The sequence below is a fragment of the Hyperolius riggenbachi genome, chromosome 10 (genome assembly GCF_040937935.1).
Source record: "Hyperolius riggenbachi isolate aHypRig1 chromosome 10, aHypRig1.pri, whole genome shotgun sequence".
NCBI classification, from domain to species: Eukaryota; Metazoa; Chordata; class Amphibia; order Anura; family Hyperoliidae; genus Hyperolius; species Hyperolius riggenbachi.
In genome coordinates, this window is record NC_090655.1 from 29830674 (window position 1) to 29854907 (window position 24234).

At 49.2% G+C, this 24234-nt stretch overlaps 2 protein-coding genes across 3 annotated transcripts in view; one reads left to right on the forward strand and one right to left on the reverse strand.

The window, feature by feature from the left end:
• SEC23IP (SEC23 interacting protein) overlaps window positions 1-8824 on the reverse strand; it is a 43118-nt gene extending 34294 nt beyond the window's left edge. Inside the window, 2 exon segments of the mRNA XM_068257857.1 lie at window positions 2653-3176; window positions 8622-8824. Of these exon segments, the coding sequence (XP_068113958.1) occupies window positions 2653-3176; window positions 8622-8742 (645 nt within the window). The 5' untranslated portion in view covers window positions 8743-8824.
• Window positions 8825-8969: 145 nt separating this feature from the next.
• Window positions 8970-24234, forward strand: part of MCMBP (minichromosome maintenance complex binding protein) — a 95781-nt gene continuing 80516 nt past the window's right edge. The window contains exons 1-2 of one of the 2 annotated variants that reach the window (XM_068257858.1): window positions 8970-9174; window positions 19969-20051. In XM_068257858.1, coding sequence (XP_068113959.1) covers window positions 9090-9174; window positions 19969-20051 — 168 coding nt within the window. In that variant the 5' untranslated portion in view covers window positions 8970-9089. Of the gene's footprint in view, window positions 9175-9239; window positions 9307-19968; window positions 20052-24234 lie in introns of those variants that run through there. The other variant, XM_068257859.1, reaches the window with a different exon arrangement.

Here is a 24234-nt window from a genome sequence, read left to right on the forward strand (position 1 = left end):
CACACAGCTGAAACAGGCCTGCGGCTAATATAGTCAGAAACCTCTGATCTGCATGCTTGTTCAGAGTCTATGGCTGAGAGTATTAGATGGCAGAGGATCAGCAAGACAGTCAATCTGCATTGTTTAAAAAGGAAATAGGTCAGCCTCCATAAGTCTCAGCTCAGGTTTCCTTTAGAGCAGGGGTCTCAAACTCGCGGCCCATTTGCGGCCCTCAATACAATATTTTGTGGCCCGCGCTGGCAAAAGCTTCCTTGTAGTTCGCTTCAGTGCTCCCAAGTAATCTGCCGCATCCCCGCCGCTAATCGAGGGCTGTGGAGCCCCCAAATCGCCGGGGGGGGCAATCCGCCAGCATTTCCTGGAAGAGGCAGAGCTTTCAGCTTCAGCTCTGCCCCTCCTGACGCCTCTGCTCGCCACTCTCACTCTTCCTTCACAGAGAGGGGCGGGGAGAGGCGGCGATGCGCCGCGATTGACGTCAGGAGGGGCAGAGCTGAAGCTGAAAGCTCTGCCCCTTCCAGGAAATGCCGGCGGATTGCCCCCCCCCCCCCCCCGGGCGATTTGGGGGCTCTGCAGCCCTCGTTTTGCGGCGGATTACTTATAATGGGAGCACTGAAGCGAACTATAAGGTAAAATAGGCAAAATAGTCTGCTTCAGTGTGAATTGGCGGGAGCTGCTGATTTGTTTGTGAAATCCCTTATGCGGCCCAGCCTCATCCTGACTTGCTGCCCCCAGGTAAATTGAGTTTGAGACCCCAAGGTGAGTGCGATATGGAGGCTGCAATATTTATTTCCCTTTAAACAATGCAGATTGCATGGCTGTCCTGCTGGTCCTCTACCTCTAATACTTTCAGCCATGGACCCTAAACAAGTATGCAGCGGTTCAGATGTTCAACTGCATTTGTCGCATGCTTGTTTCGGCTGTTTGATTCAAACACTACTGGTGCATAAAAGATCTGCAGGACAGCCAGGCAACCAGGATTGCTTAACCTTCCTGCCGGTAAGCCCGAGCTGAGCTCGGGCTATGCCGCGCAGGAGGATTTCTCAGGCCCTGCTGGGCCGATTTGCATAATTTTTTTGGTACACGCAGCTAGTACTTTGCTAGCTGCATGCACTGCCCGATCGCCGCCGCTCCGTGCCAATTCGCCGCGCCGCCCTCCCCCCCCCCCCATGCGCTGCCTGGCCAATCAGTGCCAGGCAGTGCTGAGGGGTGGATCGGGACTCCCTTTGACGTCACGACGTGGATGACGTCATCCCGCCCGTCGCCATGGCGACGGGGAAGCCCTAATGGAAATCCCGTTCAGAACGGGATTTCCGGACGGGCTTGATCGCCAGAGGCGATCGAAGAGAAAGGGGGGATGCCGCTGCACAGCGGCTGTCATGTAGCTAGCGCTAGGCTAGCTTCATGATTAAAAAAAAAATTGTGCTGCGCTGCCCCCTGGCGGTTTTAATTGACCGCCAGGAGGGTTAAAGGACAACTGAAGTGAGAGTGATATGGAGGCTGCCCTATTTATTCCCTTTAAAACAATATCAGTTGCCAGGCTGCCCTGTTGGTCTATTTGGCTGCAGCAGTGTCTGAATCACACCAGAAACAAGCATGCAGCTAATCTTGCCAGATCTGACAATAATGTCAGAAGCACCTGATCTGCTGGATGCTTGTTCAGGGTCTATGGCTAAAAGCATTAGAGGCAGAGGATCAGCAGGATAGCCAGGCAACTGGTATTTTTTTAAAAGGAAATAAATATGGCAGCCTCCATAGCCCTCTCACTTCAGTTGTCCTGTAAATTGTGACCTAAATTGTGAAGGATATGAATTTTTCCCTTTTAAATTAATACCAGTCGCCTGACTCTCCCGTTGATCCTGTGCCTCTAATACTTTTTGCCACAGCCCCTCAACAAGCATGCAGATCAGGTGCTCTGACTGAAGTCTGACTAGATTAGCTGCATGCTTGTTTCAGGTGTGCGATTCAGCCACTACTGCAGCCAGAAGGACTGCCAAGCAACTTGTATTGGTTAAAAGGAAACATCCATAACCCTCTCAGTTAAAGAGAACCCGAGGTGTGTTTAAAGAATGTTATCTGCATACAGAGGCTGGATCTGCCTATACAGCCCAGCCTCTGTTGCTATCCCAAACCCCACTAAGGTCCCCCTGCCCTCTGCAATCCCTCATAACTCACAGCCATGCTGTGAGGCTGTGTTTACATCTGTAGTGTCAGTCTCAGCTGCTCCCCCGCCTCCTGCATAGCTCCGGTCCCTGCTCCAGTCCCTTCCCTCCAATCAGCAGGGAGGGAAGGGATGCAGGCGGGGACCGGAGTTCTGCAGGAGGCGGGGAGAGCAGCAGACTGACACTATAGAGATAAACACAGCCAGCTCTGACAAGCTGTTTGTCAGCAGCGTGGCTGTGATTTATGGGGGATTGCAGAGTGCAGGGGGACCATAGGGGGGTTTGGGATAGCAACAGAGGCTGGGCTGTATAGGCAGATCAGCCTCTGTATGCAGATAATATTCTTCAAACCCACCTCGAGTTCTCTTTAAAGTTCTCTTTAAAGAGCACCAAACAATCAAGCCAGCCATCACGTGTCACATCAATGTGAGCTGGATACATACACCCTCAACTGTGTCCCCCCCACATCACACATGCATCAGTGCACAGATCTTACCGGTGGCATGGAGCCGGATGAGTAAACCTGAGGCTGGGTTATTCCTGTTGGAGGCAGCTGATGGGGCAGGTCCTGCTGCAGCTGTGGAGGGGTCAGGTAAGGATTAGCCCGGGTGCTGTGGATGTTTTGCCTGTAGGGATTGTAGCTGGCCTGAGAGGAACTAGGGGGAGGAGTATAAAAGCTACCCGGGGGAGGGCCAATGGGAACTCCGCCTATATCACTGGGAGGTGGAGGGGTGCTGGAGGGATATGGTGATATGGTCCTTGGAGGGGGGATAGTGTTCTGTCCATTCTGAACTGTAGAGTGCAGCGGCACTGATGGTTGAGGTCTGAAGAAAGCAGAGTGACCAGAAGATGGAGCCATCGTGGATAACGGCATCTGTCCGATATTGGCAAAGGGATCACTTGAGCTGCTGATGCTCGCCGCTTGTGAGAAATAGCTAAAAGTCTGCGGTGGGCTGCTTAAGGCGGACGTCTGTCCCAGGAAGCTGTCCTCTTCACCAACCTCCGCCACGTCATCTGCAGCTGAGGGAAGAAGAGGTCAGAGGTGTGACTGCTGCATGACAGAGGCATGATGGGAGTGGCTGCTGATGATCATGTCTATGGGAACTCACGGAGGATCATGTGATCAGGTTTGTAAGGCTCCAATGTGCTGGTCACAATCATGCGCAGGAAGTGATCAAAGCGAAGGAAAGCTTTGATAGTCAACTGATTCAACCAATCACATGCTTCTCTGCGTGTCGCTGGAAACATGAACACCCCAGTGCCAAGAAAGTTACACAACAGAAGTGACACAAAGATATGATAGGGCAGTGATGGCTAACCTTGGCACTCCAGCTGTGGTGGAACTACAAGTCCCATGAGGCGTTGCAGTACTCTGACAGCTCTAAGCATAACTGGGGGAGGCAGAGGCATGATGAGATTTGTAGTTTTGTCACAGCTGGAGTGCCAAGGTTAGCCATCACTGTGATAGGGGATACACTAAATATACAGTTATGAGGAACAGAAAGTATTTTGATGTATGGGCAGATCAACCAAGAGACAGATCTCTCTCGGATCGAATCCGATCAGAGAGAGAACTGTTGGCTGCCCATACACTGCAGACCTATTCACGATCAATTTCAGCATGAACTCTCTGCTGTCCCCTAAATGTTAATGTGCCCCCCCCCCCCCCTTCCGATGCCCGTACATTCAAATCTCAACTACCACGACTGTCCAGCTGCTTCCCCATGAGCGCTGCCATCACACAGAGCCACTAAGTGGTTGCCGCGTATAGCACGTGGCACGTGTGATGTCACACACACCCCTAAAGATCGAGAGCAGGTGGACAGTGGCAGCAGCTGAAGTAGCTGAGAGTTGAATGCAACGGCACGTGGGGGGCAGGCGTAGGACAGGACGGACATTTACATGGGACAGCGGCCACGGGTTCCATTGAGCTTGGTTGTCGCAATATCACACGCAGTTACTGCCGTGCATCCAGCCGACCGCATAGGCCCAAGATTGATACATTCGTGCGGTCAGCCCAAAAGCAGTCAAACGGTCAATCGGGCATGCTTGTTGCGGCACCAATTTTTAGAATGATCAAATTGGATGGTCAATCGGCCTGCAAAAAAAATCAATAGATCTATGGACACCTTAAGATTTTATGTATAAAAGGCATAACCCCCCCTCCCTCCCCCCCCCCCCCCCCCTTCACCACCACCATTTGGTTACATAAAACTTCAGATAAACACCACATCAAATACTACACTGTGCAATTATTTATTATCAGCAAAACCTCAAAGTCAACAAGTGGCTCTCTCAGTGGCAGCTAAAGCTTGGCTGAAATAGTGTCATGCTAAACAATGATTTGAAGCACACCAGGAAATCTACAAAAGAATGATTGTAAAAGAAAAGTTCAAAGTCCAGATCTCATTCCAATCGAAATGCTGAAGAGAGTGGTAGGGAATGTGAAGAGGGGTGCATAGACAGGAATAGCCGTTTGAACAGTGACAGAAAATATAAGATAGGGGTAGGGATATACATAGTATACAGATAAAAGTATATAGGATAAATATGCGGGAATAGCTGTATAAAACAGCAGGTATAGCAATAGACAAGGATACAGAATACATAGAGATATAAATACACAGGTAGAGATAGAAGGAGATAGATATACAGAAATACTCTTGAGCACAACAATATACAGATATAGGAGAGAAGCAAAAAGAAAGCGAGACACAAGCAGGGCCAGTGCACACCAAAAAACGCTAGCGGGATCGCAAACACTCAGCGCTTTTCGAAGCAATTTTTGTAGAGGATTCTAGGCATGTGCCTAGCGATTTTCTAATCATGCCTCGCGATTTTGAGCTTTTTTTTTCAATTTTGTTACAGTAGAGAGCTGCTTCAGTAACAAAAACGCTTGAAAGGGGGGGGGGGGGTAAAATAAAAAATATCGCTCTGTTCTAGCGCTTTTCAGAGCGATTTTCCACTTTCCTACACTTAACATTGAGGCTGAATCGCCTCAGAAATCAGCAAAAATTCTGCAGGACCCACGTTTGCGAAAAAAGCTCATCGCTCTGGTGTGCTCCATTCCATTCAAATACATTAGCCAAGCGCTTTTTGAAGCGCAAGCATTTTTAAAAAGCGCTCTTGGTATGCACCAGCTCTCAGACCGAGAAATAGGAAACTACCTGCAGGCTGGGAATAGGGCATATAGTCAGAGGTGTATAGATTGTGGTACAGATAGAGTTAGAAAGCAGAGGCTGGGTAATGTACTGGTACCGACAGACACAGGCGACCTGGGTTCAAATCTCGGCTATTCCTATTCAGTAAGCCAGCACCTATTTAGTAAGGAGACCTTGGGCAAGACTCACAAACACTGCAGGGGGGCCTACTGAGCGCACCCTGAAGCACTTTGAGAAAGGTACTATACAAATGTTAGAATTATTATTGTAGATAGGCAGGGATGGGCAGTTCAAGATGACTTTGAAAAATAAAGGCAGAAAGAGCTGACTAATGCAGATCACCTTTCTCCCAAAGGAATTTAGTTCAAGCTTCTACAATGTAGCCCCTTCATACACTGCTGGAGTAATCCCAGCATACCACACAAACTAATCTTCGCTCTGGAAAAGAACTTTTCCTTTCACTGTTTTGATCACCTCCTCCCACACCTGCATTCATAAGCGGCTCTCTCCTCTAGAATACACATCCACATTCCTTACAGCACTCACAGCCCCTCAACATTTTTAAAGCGAACCCGAGGTGGGGTTCTGACAATGCAATCCACATACAGAGGTTGGATCTGCCTATACTGCCCAGCCTCTTGCTATTTCAATCCCCCCCCCTTCACTCTGCTATCCCCCATAAATCAGCGAGCTGTGCCGCGCTGTGTCGGGGGCTGTGTTTACATCTGTACTGTCAGCTCTGCGTGCTCTCCCCTCGCTCCGCCCCCCCCTTCTCTCCCCGCTCCTGCGATAGCTCCGGTTCCCATTGGAGGGAAGGGACGCGGGCGGGACCGGAGCTATGCAGGAGGCGGGGGGGGGGGGGGGGGAGAGCACGCAGAGTGAAAGTACAGATGTAAACACAGCCCGCACAGCGCGGCTGTGATTTATGGGGGATTGCAGAGCGCAGGGGGAACTTAGGGGGGGATTGGAATAGCAATAGAAGCTGGTCAGTATAGGCAGACACAGCCTCTGTACGTGGATTGCATTGTCAGAACCCCACCTCGTTAAATGGAAAGCTGAAGTGAGAGGGAAATCGAGGCTGTTAAATTTGTCTCCTTTTACAAAACAGTTGCCTGGCAGCCCTGCTGATCTCATTGGCTCTAGTAGTGACTAAATCACACACCTGAACCAAGCATGGGGCTTTTTGGTATGAGCACCTGATCTGCATATACTTGTTCAGTGTCTATGGCTAAAAGTATTAAAGAGACTCTGTAACATCATAAAGATCCCCTGGGGGTACTCACCTCGGGTGGGGGAAGCCTCCGGATCCTAATGAGGCTTCCCACGCCGTCCTCTGTCCCACGGGGGTCTCGCTGCAGCCCTCCGAACAGCCGGCGACAGACCCGACTGTCAGTTCAATATTTACCTTTGCAGGCTCCAGCGGGGCGCTGTGGCTCTCGGCTCCGAACTACATGGAAATACCCGATCTCAGTCAGGTCCGCTCTACTGCGCAGGCGCCGGAAACTTGCGCCTGCGCAGTAGAGCAGACCGGACGGCGATCGGGTATTTCCGTGTAGTTCGGAGCCGACAGCAGTCAGAGCGCCTGCGCAGGAGCCAGGAAGGTAAATATTGACGTCATCTTTCTCGGAGGGCTGCAGCGAGAGCCCTGAGGGACGGAGGATGTCGTGGGAAGCCTCATTAGGATCCGGAGGCTTCCCCCACCCGTGGTGAGTACCCCCCAGGGGATCTTTTGACGTTACAGATCTTTAAGAGGCAGAGGATCGGCAGGAGTGCCAGAGAAAAAGCATTGTTTTAGGACTCGTTCACATTGCGCTCAGATTGTGCTGGCTGTTTTTTGACACTTTTTTTTTTAATCTCTGTGCGTCATTGGACATTTTTGTTAAGCTCTTTTCTAAGCGCTTTTGCAGAGCGATTGCGTTTTTTTCCCTTCCTGACATTAGTCAGGAAGTGAACTACACTGTATTTGATCCGGAAAAGAATAAATACAATGTATATATTCTCCATGCTCACGCAATTGCTGCACAAAGCGATTTTGTGAGAGTTTTTCGTTTCCCTATACCTTCCATGGGAGTGCACCAGCAGGGAGGGCAATATACAATCGTTGATGGGGGTGCACCGGCATGGAGGGGAGTATACAGTTGTAGATGGAAGTACACTGGAAGGAAGGGGAGTATACAGTTGTAGATGGAAGTACACAGGCAGGAATAATAATAATAATTCTTTTTTTTTCCTGTATAGAGCTTTTCTCCTGTCGGACTCAAAAGCGCTTGCGAGGCAACTACTAGAGCGCACTCAGTAGGCAGTAGCAGTGTTAGGGAGTTTTGCCCGAAGAGCTCCTTGATGAATAGGTGCTGGCTTACTGAATAGGAAGAGTCAAGATTTGAACCCAGGTCTCCTATATCTGAGGCAGAGCCCTTAAAGAAAACCTGTAATGAGAAGAACCTCCCCTGGGGGGTACTCACCTGGGGTGGTGGAAGCCTCCGGATCCTATTGAGGCTTCCCCCGTCCTCCTCGGTCCCACGGCAGCGGTGATAAAGCTCCCCGAACAGCAGGGATGTAAATATTTACCTTCCTGGCTCCAGCACAGGCACAGTATCGGTCCTCTGCTCAGAGATAGGTGGAAATAGCCAATCGATGTCGGCCCACTCTACTGCGCAGGTGCAAGTTTCCTGCACAGTAGAGCGGACGCGACAGAGATTGGCTATTTTCGCCTATTTTCGTGCGGAGAGCCGCAACAGCGCCCCCGCTGGAGTCAGGTAAGGTAAATAAATCAGCGCTTATCAGGCTTGTCGAGGGAGGATTCCGGGACACTTCGGGGAAGCCAGCGCTGGATTGCCTGCAGCTACAGGGGAGTGGGAAGCCTCATTGGGACCCTAAATGCTTCCCCCTCCCAAGGGGAGTACCCCCCAGGGGAACTTATTTTTGTTACAACTTGTCTTTAACCATTACACTATCTGGCCACCACTGGGTGGTGGAAGGGGAGTATAGAGTTGTAGATGTGAGTACACAGGCAGGAAGGAGAGTATGCAATCATTGATGGGGGTACACCATCAGTGAATGGGCTATACAGTCAGATGGGTGTACACAGTCAGAGAGGAGAGTATAAAGCTATAGATAGGGGGTACACAGGTAGGAAAGGAGTATACAGCTGTAGATGGGGGTACAGAAGAAAAGAGGGGTAAAAAGCTGTAGCTAGGGGTACACAGGCAGGGAGGGGAGCATACAGTCATAGCTGGGGGTACACAGGATGGGAGGAGAGTACATGGGGTACACAGTGAGGAACATATATATATACACAGTATACCTGGAGGGGCTGGCCCGGTGACGGGGATGAAGGGGACATTGAAGCTGAGCTCCCCGCTAGAAAACAGCAGGTTGTTTCCAGCAGTAGCCGGAGCCCCTCGGCCACCCCTCTTATCCGCCATGTTGCTGGAACTCCGGGGCTCCACGTCTCCAACCGGATCCCCAGAACTGACAGCTTCTCCACCAATCAGCGCTCTCCTCGCCAGCAGCACGTCCACGTCCCGCAGCCGCGCCAGCCAACCAGCGGGCCGGAGCAGAACTGAAACTGGCTCCAGCCAATCCCCCGCTGCTCTGTCAGCGCACGTGACGAAAGTTTCTGTCTGTGCGGCGCGAATGTCCATCACGTGACAGGGCCCTGCCATCCCTATCATGGCCGCTGGAGGGAAGTGATGCGCGCCGCCTGTGGCACGCCTCCTTCTGGTGACGGCATTTTCCCGCCATCGCTCGAGTGTGGGCTGGCTGATGGAAGATGTCGCTGGGTGCAGAAGTCGCGTGTCAGATGGGAAGTGAGGATTGGCTGATCAATCCCCTCCGCGTGGTGCGGCGGCTGTACGGTGAGCTGCCAGTCTCTAGTTGATGTACCTCTCACTTCAGGCCTCTTTCACAGTGAGACGTTAAAGTTACACGTTAGAAAATGTGCTAACGCACAGCAATACAAAGTCTGTGCGACATTCACAGTAGACATGGTGCGTTGTGTGTAATATGTAGCATTATTAGAAAGTGCTGCATGCTGTGCGTTTAGGCTGGTTTCACAGTGGGACGTTGCGGTTTTGGGGACGTTATGGTCGCATAACGTGCCCCTAACGCAACGCCTGGTGCTCTCTGATGTGGACGTCAGAGTGAGCTGCGTTGTGCAGCTCACTCTGGCGTCCGTTATGCGCACTCTTGGACGCATGCGGCATCACGTGGTCCCGCCCGGCCAATCGCCGCACAGAGCGGCTGCTCCAGGAAGTAAACACTGCACGTCACTGAGTGCAGTGAATATTAATTAGCCATGTGCCTGGCCGCTCTTCGCTCCTCCCCAACGTTACTGAGCATGTGCAAGCAGTCTAACGCAGCTCTGCCGTTTATAAAGTACTGCATTCAGTACGTTGTCTTATGGCGCAACGTTACTAAGTAACGCAACGTGGGCACAGTGAACAGCCCATTGATTTTTCATTGCTGTGCGGTGGGCTGCGTTACAGGCTGCTCTAACGTGCGCCTGTAACGACCCACTGTGAAACCAGCCTTAGGCTACTTACACACTAAGACGTTGCGTTAGGTGCTACGTTAAGCAGGGGCAAATCCAGGATTTCCAAGGGGGGGATTCCTGAAAGCGGTGTGTGGGCGTGGCCAACACATGGTGTGGGTGGAGCCAAATACTAGCAGTTTCTAGGCTAAATTGCACTCCCCCCAGTATAGATTAGATAGGTATATGCCCCAGTATAGCTTAGATAGGTATATGTCCCCCAGTATAGCTTAGATAGGTATATGTCCCCCAGTATAGCTTAGATAGGTATATGTCCCCCAGTATAGCTTAGATAGGTATATGTCCTCCAGTATAGCTTAGATAGGTATATGTCCCCCAGTATAGCTTAGATAGGTATATGTCCCCCAGTATAGCTTAGATAGGTATATGTCCCCCAGTATAGGTTAGATAGGAATATGGCCCCAGTATAGGTTAGATAGGAATATGGCCCCAGTATTGGTTAGATAGGAATATGGCCCCAGTATAGGTTAGATAGGAATATGGCCCCAGTATAGGTTAGATAGGAATATGGCCCCAGTATAGGTTAGATAGGAATATGGCCCCAGTATAGGTTAGATAGGAATATGGCCCCATTATAGGTTAGATAGGTATATGCCCTCAGTATAGGTTAGATAGGTATATGCCCCAGTATGGATTAGATAGGTCTATGTCCCAGTATAGGTTGGTTAGGTTAGGCGGGGGGGGGGGAGCGAGGAGTTTCCACTTACCTGCTTCATCCTGCACGCAACTTCTATCTTCAGCCTCTCCCGGCGCGTGTCCCATCGGTAAGAGCTTCCCGTGATGACATGCGGTTACGTCATCACAGGGGGCGCTGCTACAAAAGTGACAGACGCCGACCGGGACAGGAAGTACATAGAAGCTGCGCAGGATCCAGGCACTGTAAGTGGAAAGTCTTCTCTTCCCCCGCAGCTCTGCCTGGTGCCCGTACGCCCGCAGCAAGCGAGGCACCCGCAAGCGTGAGGCCTCACCGCACACACATACGGTCTCGGTGCAGGGGGCCCGGGGCAGAGGCGTAGCTAGGGCTTTCAACACCTGGGGACAAAGACAGTTTATGCGCCCCCCATGGTGGCAAAGAGCAAAAAGGGGCATGGCCCGGCATCAGAATGTGAGCGTGGTCATCAAATACAAAATAATATGGTAGAAAATTAGACTATGACTATGGTAGTATTAGAGTGTGAGCTCCTCTGAGGACAATCAGTGACATGACTATGTACTCTGTAAAGGGCTGCAGAAGATGTCAGTGCTATATAAATACATAATAATAATATGGTAGGACATTAGACTATGACAGGATTAGATTGTGAGCTCCTCTGAGGACAGCCAGTGACATGACTATGTACTCTGTAATGTGCTGCAGGAGATTTCAGTGCTATATAAATACATAATAATAATAATATGGGAGGACATTAGACTATGACTATGGTAGGGATTAGATTGTGAGCTCCTCTGAGGACAGTCAGTGACATGACTATGTACTCCGTAAAGTGCTGCAGAAGATGTCAGTGACAGTCAGTGCTATAAATACAGAGACATGACAGAGAACATTTATATCACATTTTTCTCCTGTCTGACTCAAAGCGCCAGAGCTGCAGGCACTGGGACATGTTCTATGGGTCTCCTACTTAACAGGTGCAGGCTTACTGAACAGGACGAGCAAAGATTTATTTGAATCCAGGTCTCCTGTTAGAGGCAGAGTCCTCAACCAGTACTCTATCCAGCCACTATATAGAGCCCCCCAGATACTGGGACAATGACTTGCTTGCTGAAGGATCGGAGACAGGGTCAGTAAGCGAAAGGGAATGTATGTACAGTATGTGTATATGACATACATACATTCTGTGATTCCATTCCTGACTGTCTGACCCCTGTCCCCGCAGGCTTCTTCCAGCATTTAGCATTTTATCACACAGGTACAAGTACAGTATGTTATGGACCATGAGACCCTCTCAGCTACAGTAATTTCTCCCCCAGTAATCTCCTTCCCCCCCCCCCCCCTTCCCCCCCAATAACAGTAACCCTCGAGTCCCAGTAACAGTAATCCCCTAACTTCCCCCCAGTAACACTGCTGCCCCCACCATAAACACACAGTGAGTCAGTGCAAATATCTACACTCCTTACCAGCAGTGAAGGAGTTAATGAAGAAAGCTGAGCTGAAGAGATGAGAATGAATCTCCGGAGTTATAAGAGGAGGAAACCCCACAACAGAGCGGCTCACACTAAGGAATGCCTGGCATGTGAGCCGAGAGTCCCGTTCTGGCTGGCTGCTTCATACGCTGTATTCAAGCCACCCACGCTAGCCAGGCAGCATGTGACAGCTACTCCATGCTACTGCAAAGAGAGGAGAGGCAGCATCTGTATAGGGGGGCGGAAGAGGAAAGAGAGAGACACTCGGGGAGACATGGTGGGAGTCGGCTCTCCACCAATCAGGCACCTGTATGCTCGTGCCAGTCCGATCATCAACACTCCAAGCCCCAGCGTGATCTATTCCAGCCAGGCCTGACTCAAACTTCCCGGGGCTCCTGTGACCTCATCCCTGCTGGCTGCTGCATGTAAGCTGCGTGCAGCACGTAATGACGTGCGCTGGCACCGCGCTCTCGGCAGACTCTCTCAGGCAGAGAGAGGAACAAAACAATGCCCCCACCAAGCTACGCCCCTGGCCAGGGGGAGGGTTCCAGACACCTGGAACACCCCCTTCCGTGCGCCAGTGTTAAGGTTGCATAACATGCACCTAACGCAACGTATGGTGGTGCGGGAGAGGACGTTAGAGTGAGCCGCGTTAGGCGGCTCTATCCGCATAAGGTCTACCAGAGTGGCGCTGATTGGCCGGCGGGTCCTTGTGATGCGGAGTGAGACACTCCGCATCACGTGGTCCCGCCAGCCAATCAGCAGCCGCCAGTGCAGTGCATATTAAGTAGCCATGTGCGCGGCTACTGTAGTGGCATCTCCCTGCCTCCTATCGCCCCCACTGAGCATGTGCAAACAGTCTAACACGCCTTAAGCCGCTCAGAACGTTGCAGTTTGCCTGAACGTGCAGCGTTACTGTGTAACGCAACGTGGGCAGTGTGAACAGCCTCATTGACTTTGTAGTGCTGTGCGGTGGGCTGCGTTACAGGCTGCACTAACGTGCGCCTGCAACGTCCTGGTGTGTAAGTAGCCTAAGACTACTTTCACAGTGGGACGTTGTGTTTTGATGCAATGGGCTCTATTCACATGTGTACGGTAATGTTTTTTGGTCGTAAACTTACCGCCAGCGGAAAACACAGAAAAATTTCCACATTCACTAAAAATGTTCCGCATGTTCCCCGCATGCGGGAACAATGCGTAAAAAAAATTTTGGGAATCATGCGTAATTACATAGTAAACATGCGGACACCATGCGGAAAAAAGTTGCATAAAAAAAACTTGTCCAAAAAAAAAAAAAAAAAAAAAAGTCCAGCAAACACGGCACTCAAGTCTCCAGACTCCATTTAAGTCAATGGGAATCGAAATATATCACCAAGTACTAGTAGGTGATAAAAATTCGGTAGTTAAGTCAGAAATAAGGCACCTCTTTTTTTGGGGGGGATTTTTTTGCGGAAACTACAGACTTTTGCGGACTTTTACCGCATTTTTTACGCATGCGGATAATTAATGCGTAAAATTTTACGCATGCGGTAAATTTCATGCGTAAACATTTGTGAATGTCAACATGTTTTTTTTTTCAGTCGGGAATTTACCACAAGTGCATTTCCGCATGCGGAAAATCATTGAGAATAGAGCCCAATGTTAGGCTGCTTTAACAGTGGGACGTTACAGGCGCACGTTAGAGCAGCCTGTAACGCAGCCCAACTCACAGCAATGAAAAATCAATGGGCTGTTCACAGTGCCCACGTTGTGTTACATTGTAACGCAAGACGTCAAGACAATGTACTGCATGCAGTACTTTATACGCGGCTAAGCCGCGTTAGACTGCTTGCACATGCTCAGTAATGTTGGGGAGGAGGGGAGAGCGGCCAGGCACATGGCTAATTAATATTCACTGCACTTTGTGACGTGTGCAGTGTTTACTTCCTGGAGCGGCCGCTCTGTGCGGCGATTGGCTGGCGGGACCACGTGATGCCGCATGCGTCCAAGAGTACACATCACGGATGCCAGAGTGAGCTGCACAACGCGGCTCGCTCTGACGTCCACATCCAACACCACCAGGCGTTGCGTTAGGGGCACGTTATGCGACCATAACGTCCCCTAAAACGCAACATCCTGGTGGGAAAGTAGCCTTAAAGTCGCAACGCAAACTAACAACGCAATGTCCCAAAAATGTCACAACGCAACTCTATGCCCTGTTATTGTTGCATACAGGCAATGAAAAGTATGCTGCCAGGCCATTACTGAGCATGTGCAAAGAGTCCACTGCAGCTATTAACGTGTATAACGCACAGCATGCAGCACTTTTTTAATAATGATACACGTTACACACAAACGCAACGCGTGCACTGTGAGTGTTGCACAGAATTAGTATTGCTGTGCGTTAGTCCACGTTAAAACTTTTTCTAACGTGCAACTTTAACGTCGCACTGTGAAAGAGACCTTAGCAATGAATCTGCTGCTTTGTGTGTGTTGCACATGCTCAGTATGTTTTTTTTTTTTTTTATGTAACGCATGTGTTGTGAAATACCACAAATCGATGTCTTGGAAGTAAAGTATTGGTTTATTTACTGTACAGGAGACGAAATATTGTCTGCCGAGGAAGGCTCGGAACAGAAGTTATATTATTATTAGAGGCATACGTTTCATCAGTAGCTTGTTCAAATTAAAGGCTAGTTTGACTGGTGAGATTCACACAGCGCCATCCTTATCTACAAGACAGACAAATCATCCCTAGTAGCACATTCCAAACCCATGATACCATGTGAAAGAAGAGAACTAGTCTTATACGTGTAACTGTATTGAACAAAGGGAGTGTGGCAAAATGGCTTACAGGTGGCCATTTTATTTATCAATTTTACTTTATATGCGCCGTTTTCGTTCCCTCACTGTGCGACAAAAACTGCACACCAAATGCAGGGCTAAAGAATGTACTATAACGTCCAAGTTATAGTCTTTCAATGCATTGCATTAGAGGCACGTTATGCGACCTTAACGTCGCATCAAACGCAACGTCCTAATGTGAAAGAGGCCTTTAAAAAAAAAATTACTGAGCATGTGCAACACACAACGCAGCAAATGTATTCCTAAACGCACAACATGCAGCACTTTCTAAATATTTCTACACCTTACACGCAACGTGTGCAGTGTAAATGTCACACAGACTTTGTATTGCTGTGCGTTAGTCTGCATTATAATTTTTTATAACGTGCGACTTCAACGTCCCACTGTGAAAGAAGCCTTACTGGAGTCCCTACGCTATAAAGGTGGCCATACAACTACCATGGTATGGGCAATACCAAATCCAATCTGATCAGAGAGAGATCTGCTGGCTGCCAATACACCGCAGGCCGATTCCTGATCGATTTCAGCAGGAAATCTCTCATGAAAGGCCCTGTGATGCCGCATCTAATGCCACTGTCCCAGGGCCGGCGCTACCATAGAGGCAAAGGGGGCAATTGCCCTAGGGCCCCAGAGCCTGTAGTGGCCCCCAAAGTGTCTCCCCCCAACTTAACTGTGGTTGCCCGGCGCCCTTAGAGAGTCTTCAGGTGAGGCAGGTGGTGCCAGCCCCTGCCTCGGGCCTTGGGTGGAAATTTGGCTGCAACAAAGGGTCCTTACTGCCGATTTTTGGTTGAAGGGTGTCTATGGGGGGGCCTCGGGGTCAATTTTGCCCGGGGGCCCCGTTGTTACTAGAACTGGCCCTGCACTGTCCCGTCACATGTTAAAGAGGAACTGTCGCGAAAATCTTAGTTTTAAACGCATACAAATAAGTACATTTCTTCCAGAGTAAAATGAGCCATACATGACTTTTCTCGTATGTTGCTTTCACTTACAGTAGGTAGTATAAATCTGACATTACCAACAGGTTTTGGGTTAGTCCATCTCTTCATGGGGGATTCTCAGCATGGCCTGTATTCTTTATAAAGACATTCCCTGATAAAGATTTATACATTGATGCTGGCCAGCCTCCCTTCTCACCGTACACTTTTTTTGGCAGTTGGATGGAGCAACTGCCATCCACTACGTGCTTTTAAAAATAAAGAAAACACTAAGAACCTCCTGTATGAGAAGATGGGCTAGTCCAAACTCTGTCGGTAATTTCCTACTACTTACTGTAAGATACAGCAACATAGGAGAAAATAAATTTATGGCTTATTTAACTCCGGAAGAAACGTACTTCTTATTTGTATGTGTTTACATGTATTTTAACTTAAAGAGGATCTGTAACATTAAAAGATCCCCTGGGGGGTACTCACCTCGGGTGAGGGAAGCCTCCGGATCCTAATGAGGCTTCCCACGCCGTCCTCCGTCTTTCAGGGGTCTCGGTGCAGCCCTCCGAGAATAATGACGTCAATATTTACCTTCCTGGCTCCTGCGCAGGCGTTCTGACGGCTGTCGGCTCCGAACTACACGGAAATACCCGATCGCCGTCGGGTCTGCTCTACTGCGCAGGCGCAAGTTTCCGGCGCCTGCGCAGTAGAGCGGACCCGACTGAGATCGGATATTTCCGTGTAGTTCGGAGCCGAGAGCAAAGGTACATATTGAACTGACAGTCGGGTCTGTCGCCGGCTGTTCGGAGGGCTGCAGCGAGACCCCTGTGGGACAGAGGACGGCGTGGGAAGCCTCATTAGGATCCGGAGGCTTCCCCCACCCGAGGTGAGTACCCCCCAGGAGATCTTTTTGACGTTACAGAGTCTCTTTAAGATTTTTGCAACAGAGGTCCTTTAAGGAGAACCTGAGAGGAAGAAATTAAAAAAAATGTATGCATACCTGGGGCTTCCTCCAACTCCCTTTGGCCTGATCGCTGCCTCAGGGCCCTTTTCCACTCGCAATCACAAACGCCAGCGATTGCGATTTTTTATTAATTTTGTTATGCGATTGCGATTTTTCATTTGCATTGCATTATCCCTCTTAAAATCGCTCCAGAAAGCGATTGCGATTTGCAAATCCAATCACTATAGTGGAAAATACTTCTCATGATTTCCATGATAGAGTAGCAACTCTAGTGATTTAAAAATCACTAGCAATTTGCAATTCAGCTGTGCAGTGGAAAAAGGCCCTCACTGCTTTCTTCCGCTGCCTGCAGGCTCCGCAATCTGGCGTAATGAAAAATATTGCAACCTATAATATTTTGCAACTTCAATGGACCGGAAGAGGGTGGGGTCTACAGCTGGTGACATGTTCCTTCTGCTATTGCTGCTCTCCCCGGGGCTTGGCCTGTGTACACGTTTGTGAGTACAGCAAAGTCCCCATTATCCGGAATGCAGGCAACTAACCTGCATGCCTGAGGGATAATGGGGACCTCTTTTGGGTGGCTCTCTGTGGGGGCTGGCAGGCTTTGAAATACTTGCTGAGCCTCCCACGATTGCTAGCAGTCTTCCTCTATCTCCCCGCGGGCTACTAGCGGCTTCCGGCATCTGTGTACGGAAGACAGTGTCTAATGGCCCATACTCACGAGGGACTTTTGTCGCCTCAACACGCGGCGCGCGCGTGTTGCGGCGACAGGTCGCCCGTGAGTATGGGCCATCGCACACGCGCGCACCCCCGAACTGTCGCCCGCCGCTCATGTCGCTATGCGATTGAAACTTTCAATCGCATGGCGACAGTCGCCGCTGCCCCCCCCCGCCGCAACTGTCGCTAGTCCGCGTGAGTACGCGGACTAGCGACAGCAACCTCCATGTAGGTACATGGAGCTTCCGGCGGGGGGAGGAGGAACGTCAGCGACAGCTTCCGCCTTGCCGCTGGTCCCTCTTCCGCGTGTGTACGCGGAGGGACCTGGCGAGAAGCTGTTGCCGGCCTGTCGCCCACACGCTCACGTGTGCTGGCGACAGGCCACATTTCTCGCCCGTGAGTATGGGCCATAATGATCCGATGTGGGTCAGCTGACCTCCGGCTTCTGTGCATGGGAGGAGTTGGAAAGCTGCTCCGAGCCCGCAGGGAGATGGAGGGAGACTGACAGACATCGCTGGAGCCTCAGTAAGCATTACCGGTCGTGTTATTGGCCGGTTGCTGAAGAAACCGGCAAGCACATGTATCCAACACCAGGTGATTCCCGCCAGTGCCGGATACCGGGGACGTTGATATATTTATTACACAACAATGGAACAGCCATGGGCTTTCGAGTCCAGACGGACTCTCAAATTCGGAATTCTAATGAACAGGGCTGTGGAGTTGGAGTCGGTGATTTCATAAACTAAGGAGTCGGATGATTTTTAAACAAAATCCACAGCCCTGGTAAGTATTGGATTAAGGAGTCGAGGAGTCAGTCAGAGCCATTTTGGGTACCTGGAGTCAGTCGGTGGTTTCATAAACTGTCAGAGTTGGAGTCGAAAGATTTTTTGGACCGACTCCACAGCCCTGCTACTATAGTGTAATGACTGCAGCGGGATGGGGGTTTCACTTACCCAGAAGTCTCCAGGACGTTAGCGTTTCATTGTACATCATAGGCGTAATGAAAGCTGTGTTGCATTACTCTCCTGCGCTTCCTCTTTCAAGCTGGAAGGAGGAAGAGCGGTAGTGAGTGGTGGAACGTGGCTTTAAGTATGCCTATGAGGCGTAATGGAACACAGACATCTTGAAGACTTCATGGTAAGTTAACCCCCCCCCCCCCCCCCGTCCCGCGGTCACACCTGAAGTCACTAGACTTTATTAGAATTCTGGACTCGAAAGCCCATCTCCACTATGGAATACACAACCATACTCACTCTAAATAATGAGATATATATATTATATATGTATATATATTTTTTCATTGTATTTATAAAGCGTCAACTTATTACGCAGCGCTGGACATTAGTTTAGGTTACAGACAATATTTAGGGGTGACAAACAGCAATAAGACAATACCTGAATACAAGAAAGATCAGATCACGCAGCACAGTATGAGTACCAGGTAATGCTTAGTCAGTCACTGGAGGGGATTATGGAGATTAGGCAAGTTAGGTTCACTCAGATGCATAGCATGGGTGCACAGAAATGGAGGTGCATGATCGGGTAGGACACAAAAGTTGTAGTGCTGCGCGATTATTGTTGTGATCACGTTTCGCTCCCGACAGTTCACGTCACAATTGTGTTGAGTGGCAAAAGAAGCTCCTTCAAACGCATTTGCGATTGCAAGTGGAGGAGCCTTAGTGCCTGCTGTTCTACTCAAACCTTGGTGGGATTTCATTCCCTTATTATTGCATACGAGTTGTTTGATTATATACCATATATACTCGCATGCAAGCCGAATTTTTGACTTGCATGCGAGTCATTTATTTACCTGATTGGGCCGAAGGGAGCGTGCAGCTGAGAGATGGGGTGTGGAAGGCGGAGAGTATAGCTGCAGTCGCTGGATGTCCGCGGCGAGAGCAGAGCGGATGGATGGCCACACAGAATAGAAACACAGCAGGAGCGCTCTTCCATGTTCATAATCTCGCGCTTCCTGCAGTGTGTGCACCTTGTGAGCCCATTGGCATCCATCCGCTCTGCTCTCGCCGCAGACATCCAGCGGCTGCAGCTATACTCTCAGCCCTCCGCACCTGATCTCTTGGCTGCCCGCTCCCCTTCGGCCCCAATCAGCTGATGTTCTCTGAGGAAGGCAGGAAGCCGGCAGTCGGCCGGCGACAGACGTGTCAGACCCTATCTCCTCCAGGGTGGCTGCGGCATAATAGTGGCTTGGACGCTCGGGGCCCTCACACAGGTAGTCGGCGGCGGCCTTCTGCTACTGCATTGCTCACTGTGGTTATTGTATGCAACTTGCACTTACATTTTGTTATGGACCTGCCTATTTTTTGCACTTTAGAGACCGAGCGGTGGTCACCTTTTCTATTGCATTGTGTGGCCATTCATTGCTCCTGCTCCCAGGGCTTCGGCTTGCATGAGGGTGAATCATTTTTTCATGTTTTGTTAGGTAAAAGTTGGGGGTCGGCTTGCATGCGGGTCGGCTTGCTTGTGAGTATATACGGTACATCCATTATCTAATCTCTCTTTATAGAGGAGGGCAAAGCTGATCCAGGCTGGGAAAAGAAGGTGACCTGTTATTTCCAGGAGAAGCTTCAGAACAATCAGTCCTGCTGGGTGAGTGGCAAGAAGTCTATTTAATTGTAGCTGAGTTGTCATGATTTATATTCTTTAGAACAACGGGAGCCTCTGCTAAAGGATTTCTTTTATTGGGCACTGCTATTGGCCTGATGAAGCGGGCTGTGACCCGTGAAACGCGTTGCCTGTGCGAATAAAAATCGTTTGTAATAAATTACAGAGATTTCGTCATTGAGGTAAGACACCTCATAATACTTACTATTTTAAGCTGTTTTTAAATGCTTTTATCACACTAGGGCGCCTCTTTCCTCCGTTGTGCTAAGTATACCCCGAACAGAATCTGTTCGAGGGGAGGTGACATACCACCAGTGGGGTCCCCACAGTGGTTGTCTCAACCTTTTTTCTATTAAGAGAGCGACCATCCTTCCGGTCCTGGCTAGGACCACCCCGAGTGGAGTTGGGTTTACTGTCTCCACATGCTTTCCGTGGTTGGTTGCCCCCAGCAACCTTCCTTTGTGAGTAGTGCTTTCATTTACTTACTTATATTGTGGTTTTTAACATATTGCGCTACTGGGCTCCCGGTTTCTGTCTCCTGTGTCTTTTTCCATAGGGTGCTGTATCACCCCCACCATTATTATATTCTTTAGAAAAAAAATTTTTGGGGGGGGGTTGATAAATTATAAAGGAAGCTGGGCTGTGGAGTGGGAGCAATTTTGGGTACCTGGAGTTGGAGTCGGTGATTTCAATAAACTGAGGAGTCGGATGATTTTTATACCGACTCCACAGCCCTGGTAAGTATTAGACTGAGGAGTCGGAGTGGAAGAGGCGGAGCAATTTTAAATAGTTGGTGTCGGTGATTTCATTAACTGAAGAGTCGGAAGATTTTTGTACCGACTACACAGCCCTGAAATGAAGTATAATGCCTCATACACATGGTACAATTTTCCATTAAATCGACTGGTGATCTGATTAGAAATTGAATTGTGTGTAGATGTCCAAGTTGTTTCCGATCGATTTTGCGTTAAGTTCCCAAAATCGATCTGATCAGACCGGTTGGAAATTATCTAATAGATCTGTCAATCTGATTGAAAATTGTACCGTGTGTACCCAGCTTAATACTGTGGCTGGGGTAGGTGTGATGTTTTATTATAAAGGAAGTACACTGCTCAAAAAAAAATAAAAGTAACACAAAAAAAGACATCTTAGATCTGCGTGAATTAAATATTCTGTACATAGTTGAAAGTGCCGACAACGAAATCACACCAAAATTATTAATGGAAATCAAATTTATCAACCCCTGGAGGTCTGGATTTTGAGTCCTACTCAAAATTTAAAGTTGGTAGGAAGATGCAAAAGTCGGCACTGCTGGCAATTGCTTTCTTTTCAGTGGATGGTACACATCAATACAGTTCATGTGGAACAAAGATTGGAGGCTGTGAGCTGGTGGTGGGTGCTGGGCACAGAATAGCCTTACGGCCGTTTCGCGCTGTCAATGCACTTCTATGGAGGCTGTACTATGTGGATGGGCTGGCCGGGTAAAAATACCGTTTTGTGCGGCGTACTTCCGCCTCATGGGGCCGCTTTTCACTTTTTCGTCTAGGCATAGGTTATTACTTTACCTTTGCCTCTTAAATATTCATTAGCAATATTTTGTAGTAACAATCTAAATTTTAATAATGATTTTTTTAGGTTTACATTTCTGCACTCACTGTTTTTTAATGTATCACACAGTAGGCAGCAGTTTAGTTATTGGCCACATGATGGCGCCAATACGATTGCGGGTAGCGTATATTGCAATGGCAATGCAGCCACCTAATATAGTTTGGTCTGCGTAGAGATCCGTAATTCAGAGGTGTCATTTCCCTCCTGAGCCAGTGCTAGAGCGCATTAGGCATCTCGGCACGCAATAGGCTTGCAGGGAACATGAGGGGCGGCCCCATGAGGCGGAAGTACGCCGCACAAAACGGTATTTTTACCCGGCCAGCCCATCCACATAGTACAGCCTCCGTAGAAGTGCATTGACAGCGCGAAACGGCTGTAAGGCTATTCTGTGCCCAGCACCCACCACCAGCTCACAGCCTCCAACAACACGGTATGTTTTATCTTTGTTCCACATGAACTGTATTGATGTGTACCATCCACTGAAAATAAAACACACGCATTCACAAACTACTGGACAGTCTGTGGTGTAATGTGATGCTGATGGATGAAGCACGACATGATGACCCTGATGTGCTCAGTTGGATTTAGGTCTGGGGAACGGGCGGGCTAGTCCATAGTGTCAATGCCTTCGTCTTGCAGGAACTGCTAACACACTCCAGCCACATAAGGTCTAGCATCGTCTTGCCTTAGGAGGAACCCAGGGCCAAATGCACCTGCATATGGTCTTACAAGGGGTCTGAGGCTCTCATCTCGGTACCTAATGGCAGTCAGGTTACCTCTGGCGAGAACATGGAAGGCTGTGCGGAACCCCTAAAGAGATGCCACCCCACACCATTGTTGACCCACTGCCAAACTGGAGGATGTCGCAGGCAGCAGAACATTCTCCACATCTTCTCCAACCTTCTTTTACGGCTGTCACATGTGCTCAGTGTGAACCTGCTTTCCTCTGAGAAGAGATCAGGGCGCCAGTGGTGAATTTGCCAATCTTGGGGTTCTATGGCAATTGCCAAACGTCCTGCACCATGTTGGTCTGTAAGCACAACCCCCACCTGTGAATATCCGGTCCTCATTCCACCCTTATGGAGTCGGTTTCTGACCGGTTGAGAAGACACCTACACATTGGTGGCCCACTGGAGGTCATTTTGCAGGGCTCTGGCAGTGCTCTTCCTGTTCCTCCTTGCGCAAAGGCGGAGGTAGTGGTCCTTCTGCTGGGTTGTTGACCTCCTATGGCCTCCTCCACATCTGATACACTGGCCTGTCTCCTGGTAGCACCTCCATGCTCTGGACACTACACTGACAGACACAGCCAACCTTCTTGTCACAGCTCACATTGATGTGTCATCCTGGATGAGCTGCATTACCTGAGCCACTTGTGTGGGTTGTAAACTCGGTCTCAAGCTACCATTAGAGTGAAAGCACTGCTAGCATTCAAAAGTGACCAACACATCAGCCAGAACCACTCCTTTATTGGGGATGTCTTGCTAATTGCCTATACAGTGGTTTGCAAAAGTATTCGGCCCCCTTAAAGTTTTTCACATATTCTTATATTACTGCCACATAAATCAATTTTATTGGAATTCCACATGAAAGGCCTTATACAAAGTGGTGTACACATGAGAAGTGAAAAGGAAATTCATACATGATTCCAAACATTTAGAAAAAAAATTACTGCAAAGTGGGGCGTGCATAATTATTCAGCCCCCTTTGGTCTGTGTGCAATCAGTTGCCCATAGACATTGCCTGATGAGTGCTAATGGCTAAATAGAGTGCACCTGTGTGTAATCTAATGTCAGTACAAATACAGCTGCTCTGTGACGGCCTCAGAGAATATTGGGAGCAGCAACACCATGAAGTCCAAAGAACACACCAGACATGTCAGGGATAAAGTTATGGAGAAATTTAAAGCAGGGTTAGGCTACAAAAAGATTTCCAAAGCCTTGAACATCCCACGGAGCACTGTTGAAGCGATCATTCAGAAATGGAAGGAGGATGGCACAACTGTAAACGTACCAAGACAAGGCTGTCCACCTAAACTCACAGGCCGGACAAGGAGAGCGCTGATCAGAAATGCAGTCAAGAGGCCCATGGTGACTCTGGAGAAGCTGCAGAGATCTACAGCTCAGGTGGGAGACTCTGTCCATAGGACAACTATTAGTCATGCACTGTACAAAGTTGGCCTTTATAGAAGAGTGGCAAGAAGAAAAGCATAAGAAGTCTCGATTGCAGTTTGTCACAAGCCATGTGGGGAACACAGCAAACATGTGGTAGAAGGTGCTCAGGTCAGATGAGACCAAAATAGAAATTTTTGGCCAAAATGCAAAACTCTGTGTGGCAGAAAACTAACTCTGCACATCACTCTGAACACACCATCCCCACTGTCAAATATGGTAGTGGCAGCAGCATGCTCGGGGGGAGGGGGGGTGCATCTCTTTAGCAGGGACAGGGAAGCTGGTCAGAGTTGATGGGGAGATGGATAGAGCCAAATACAGGGCAATCTTGGAGACTGCAAAAGACTTGAGACTGGGGTGGAGGTTCACCTTCCAGCAGGACAATGACCCTA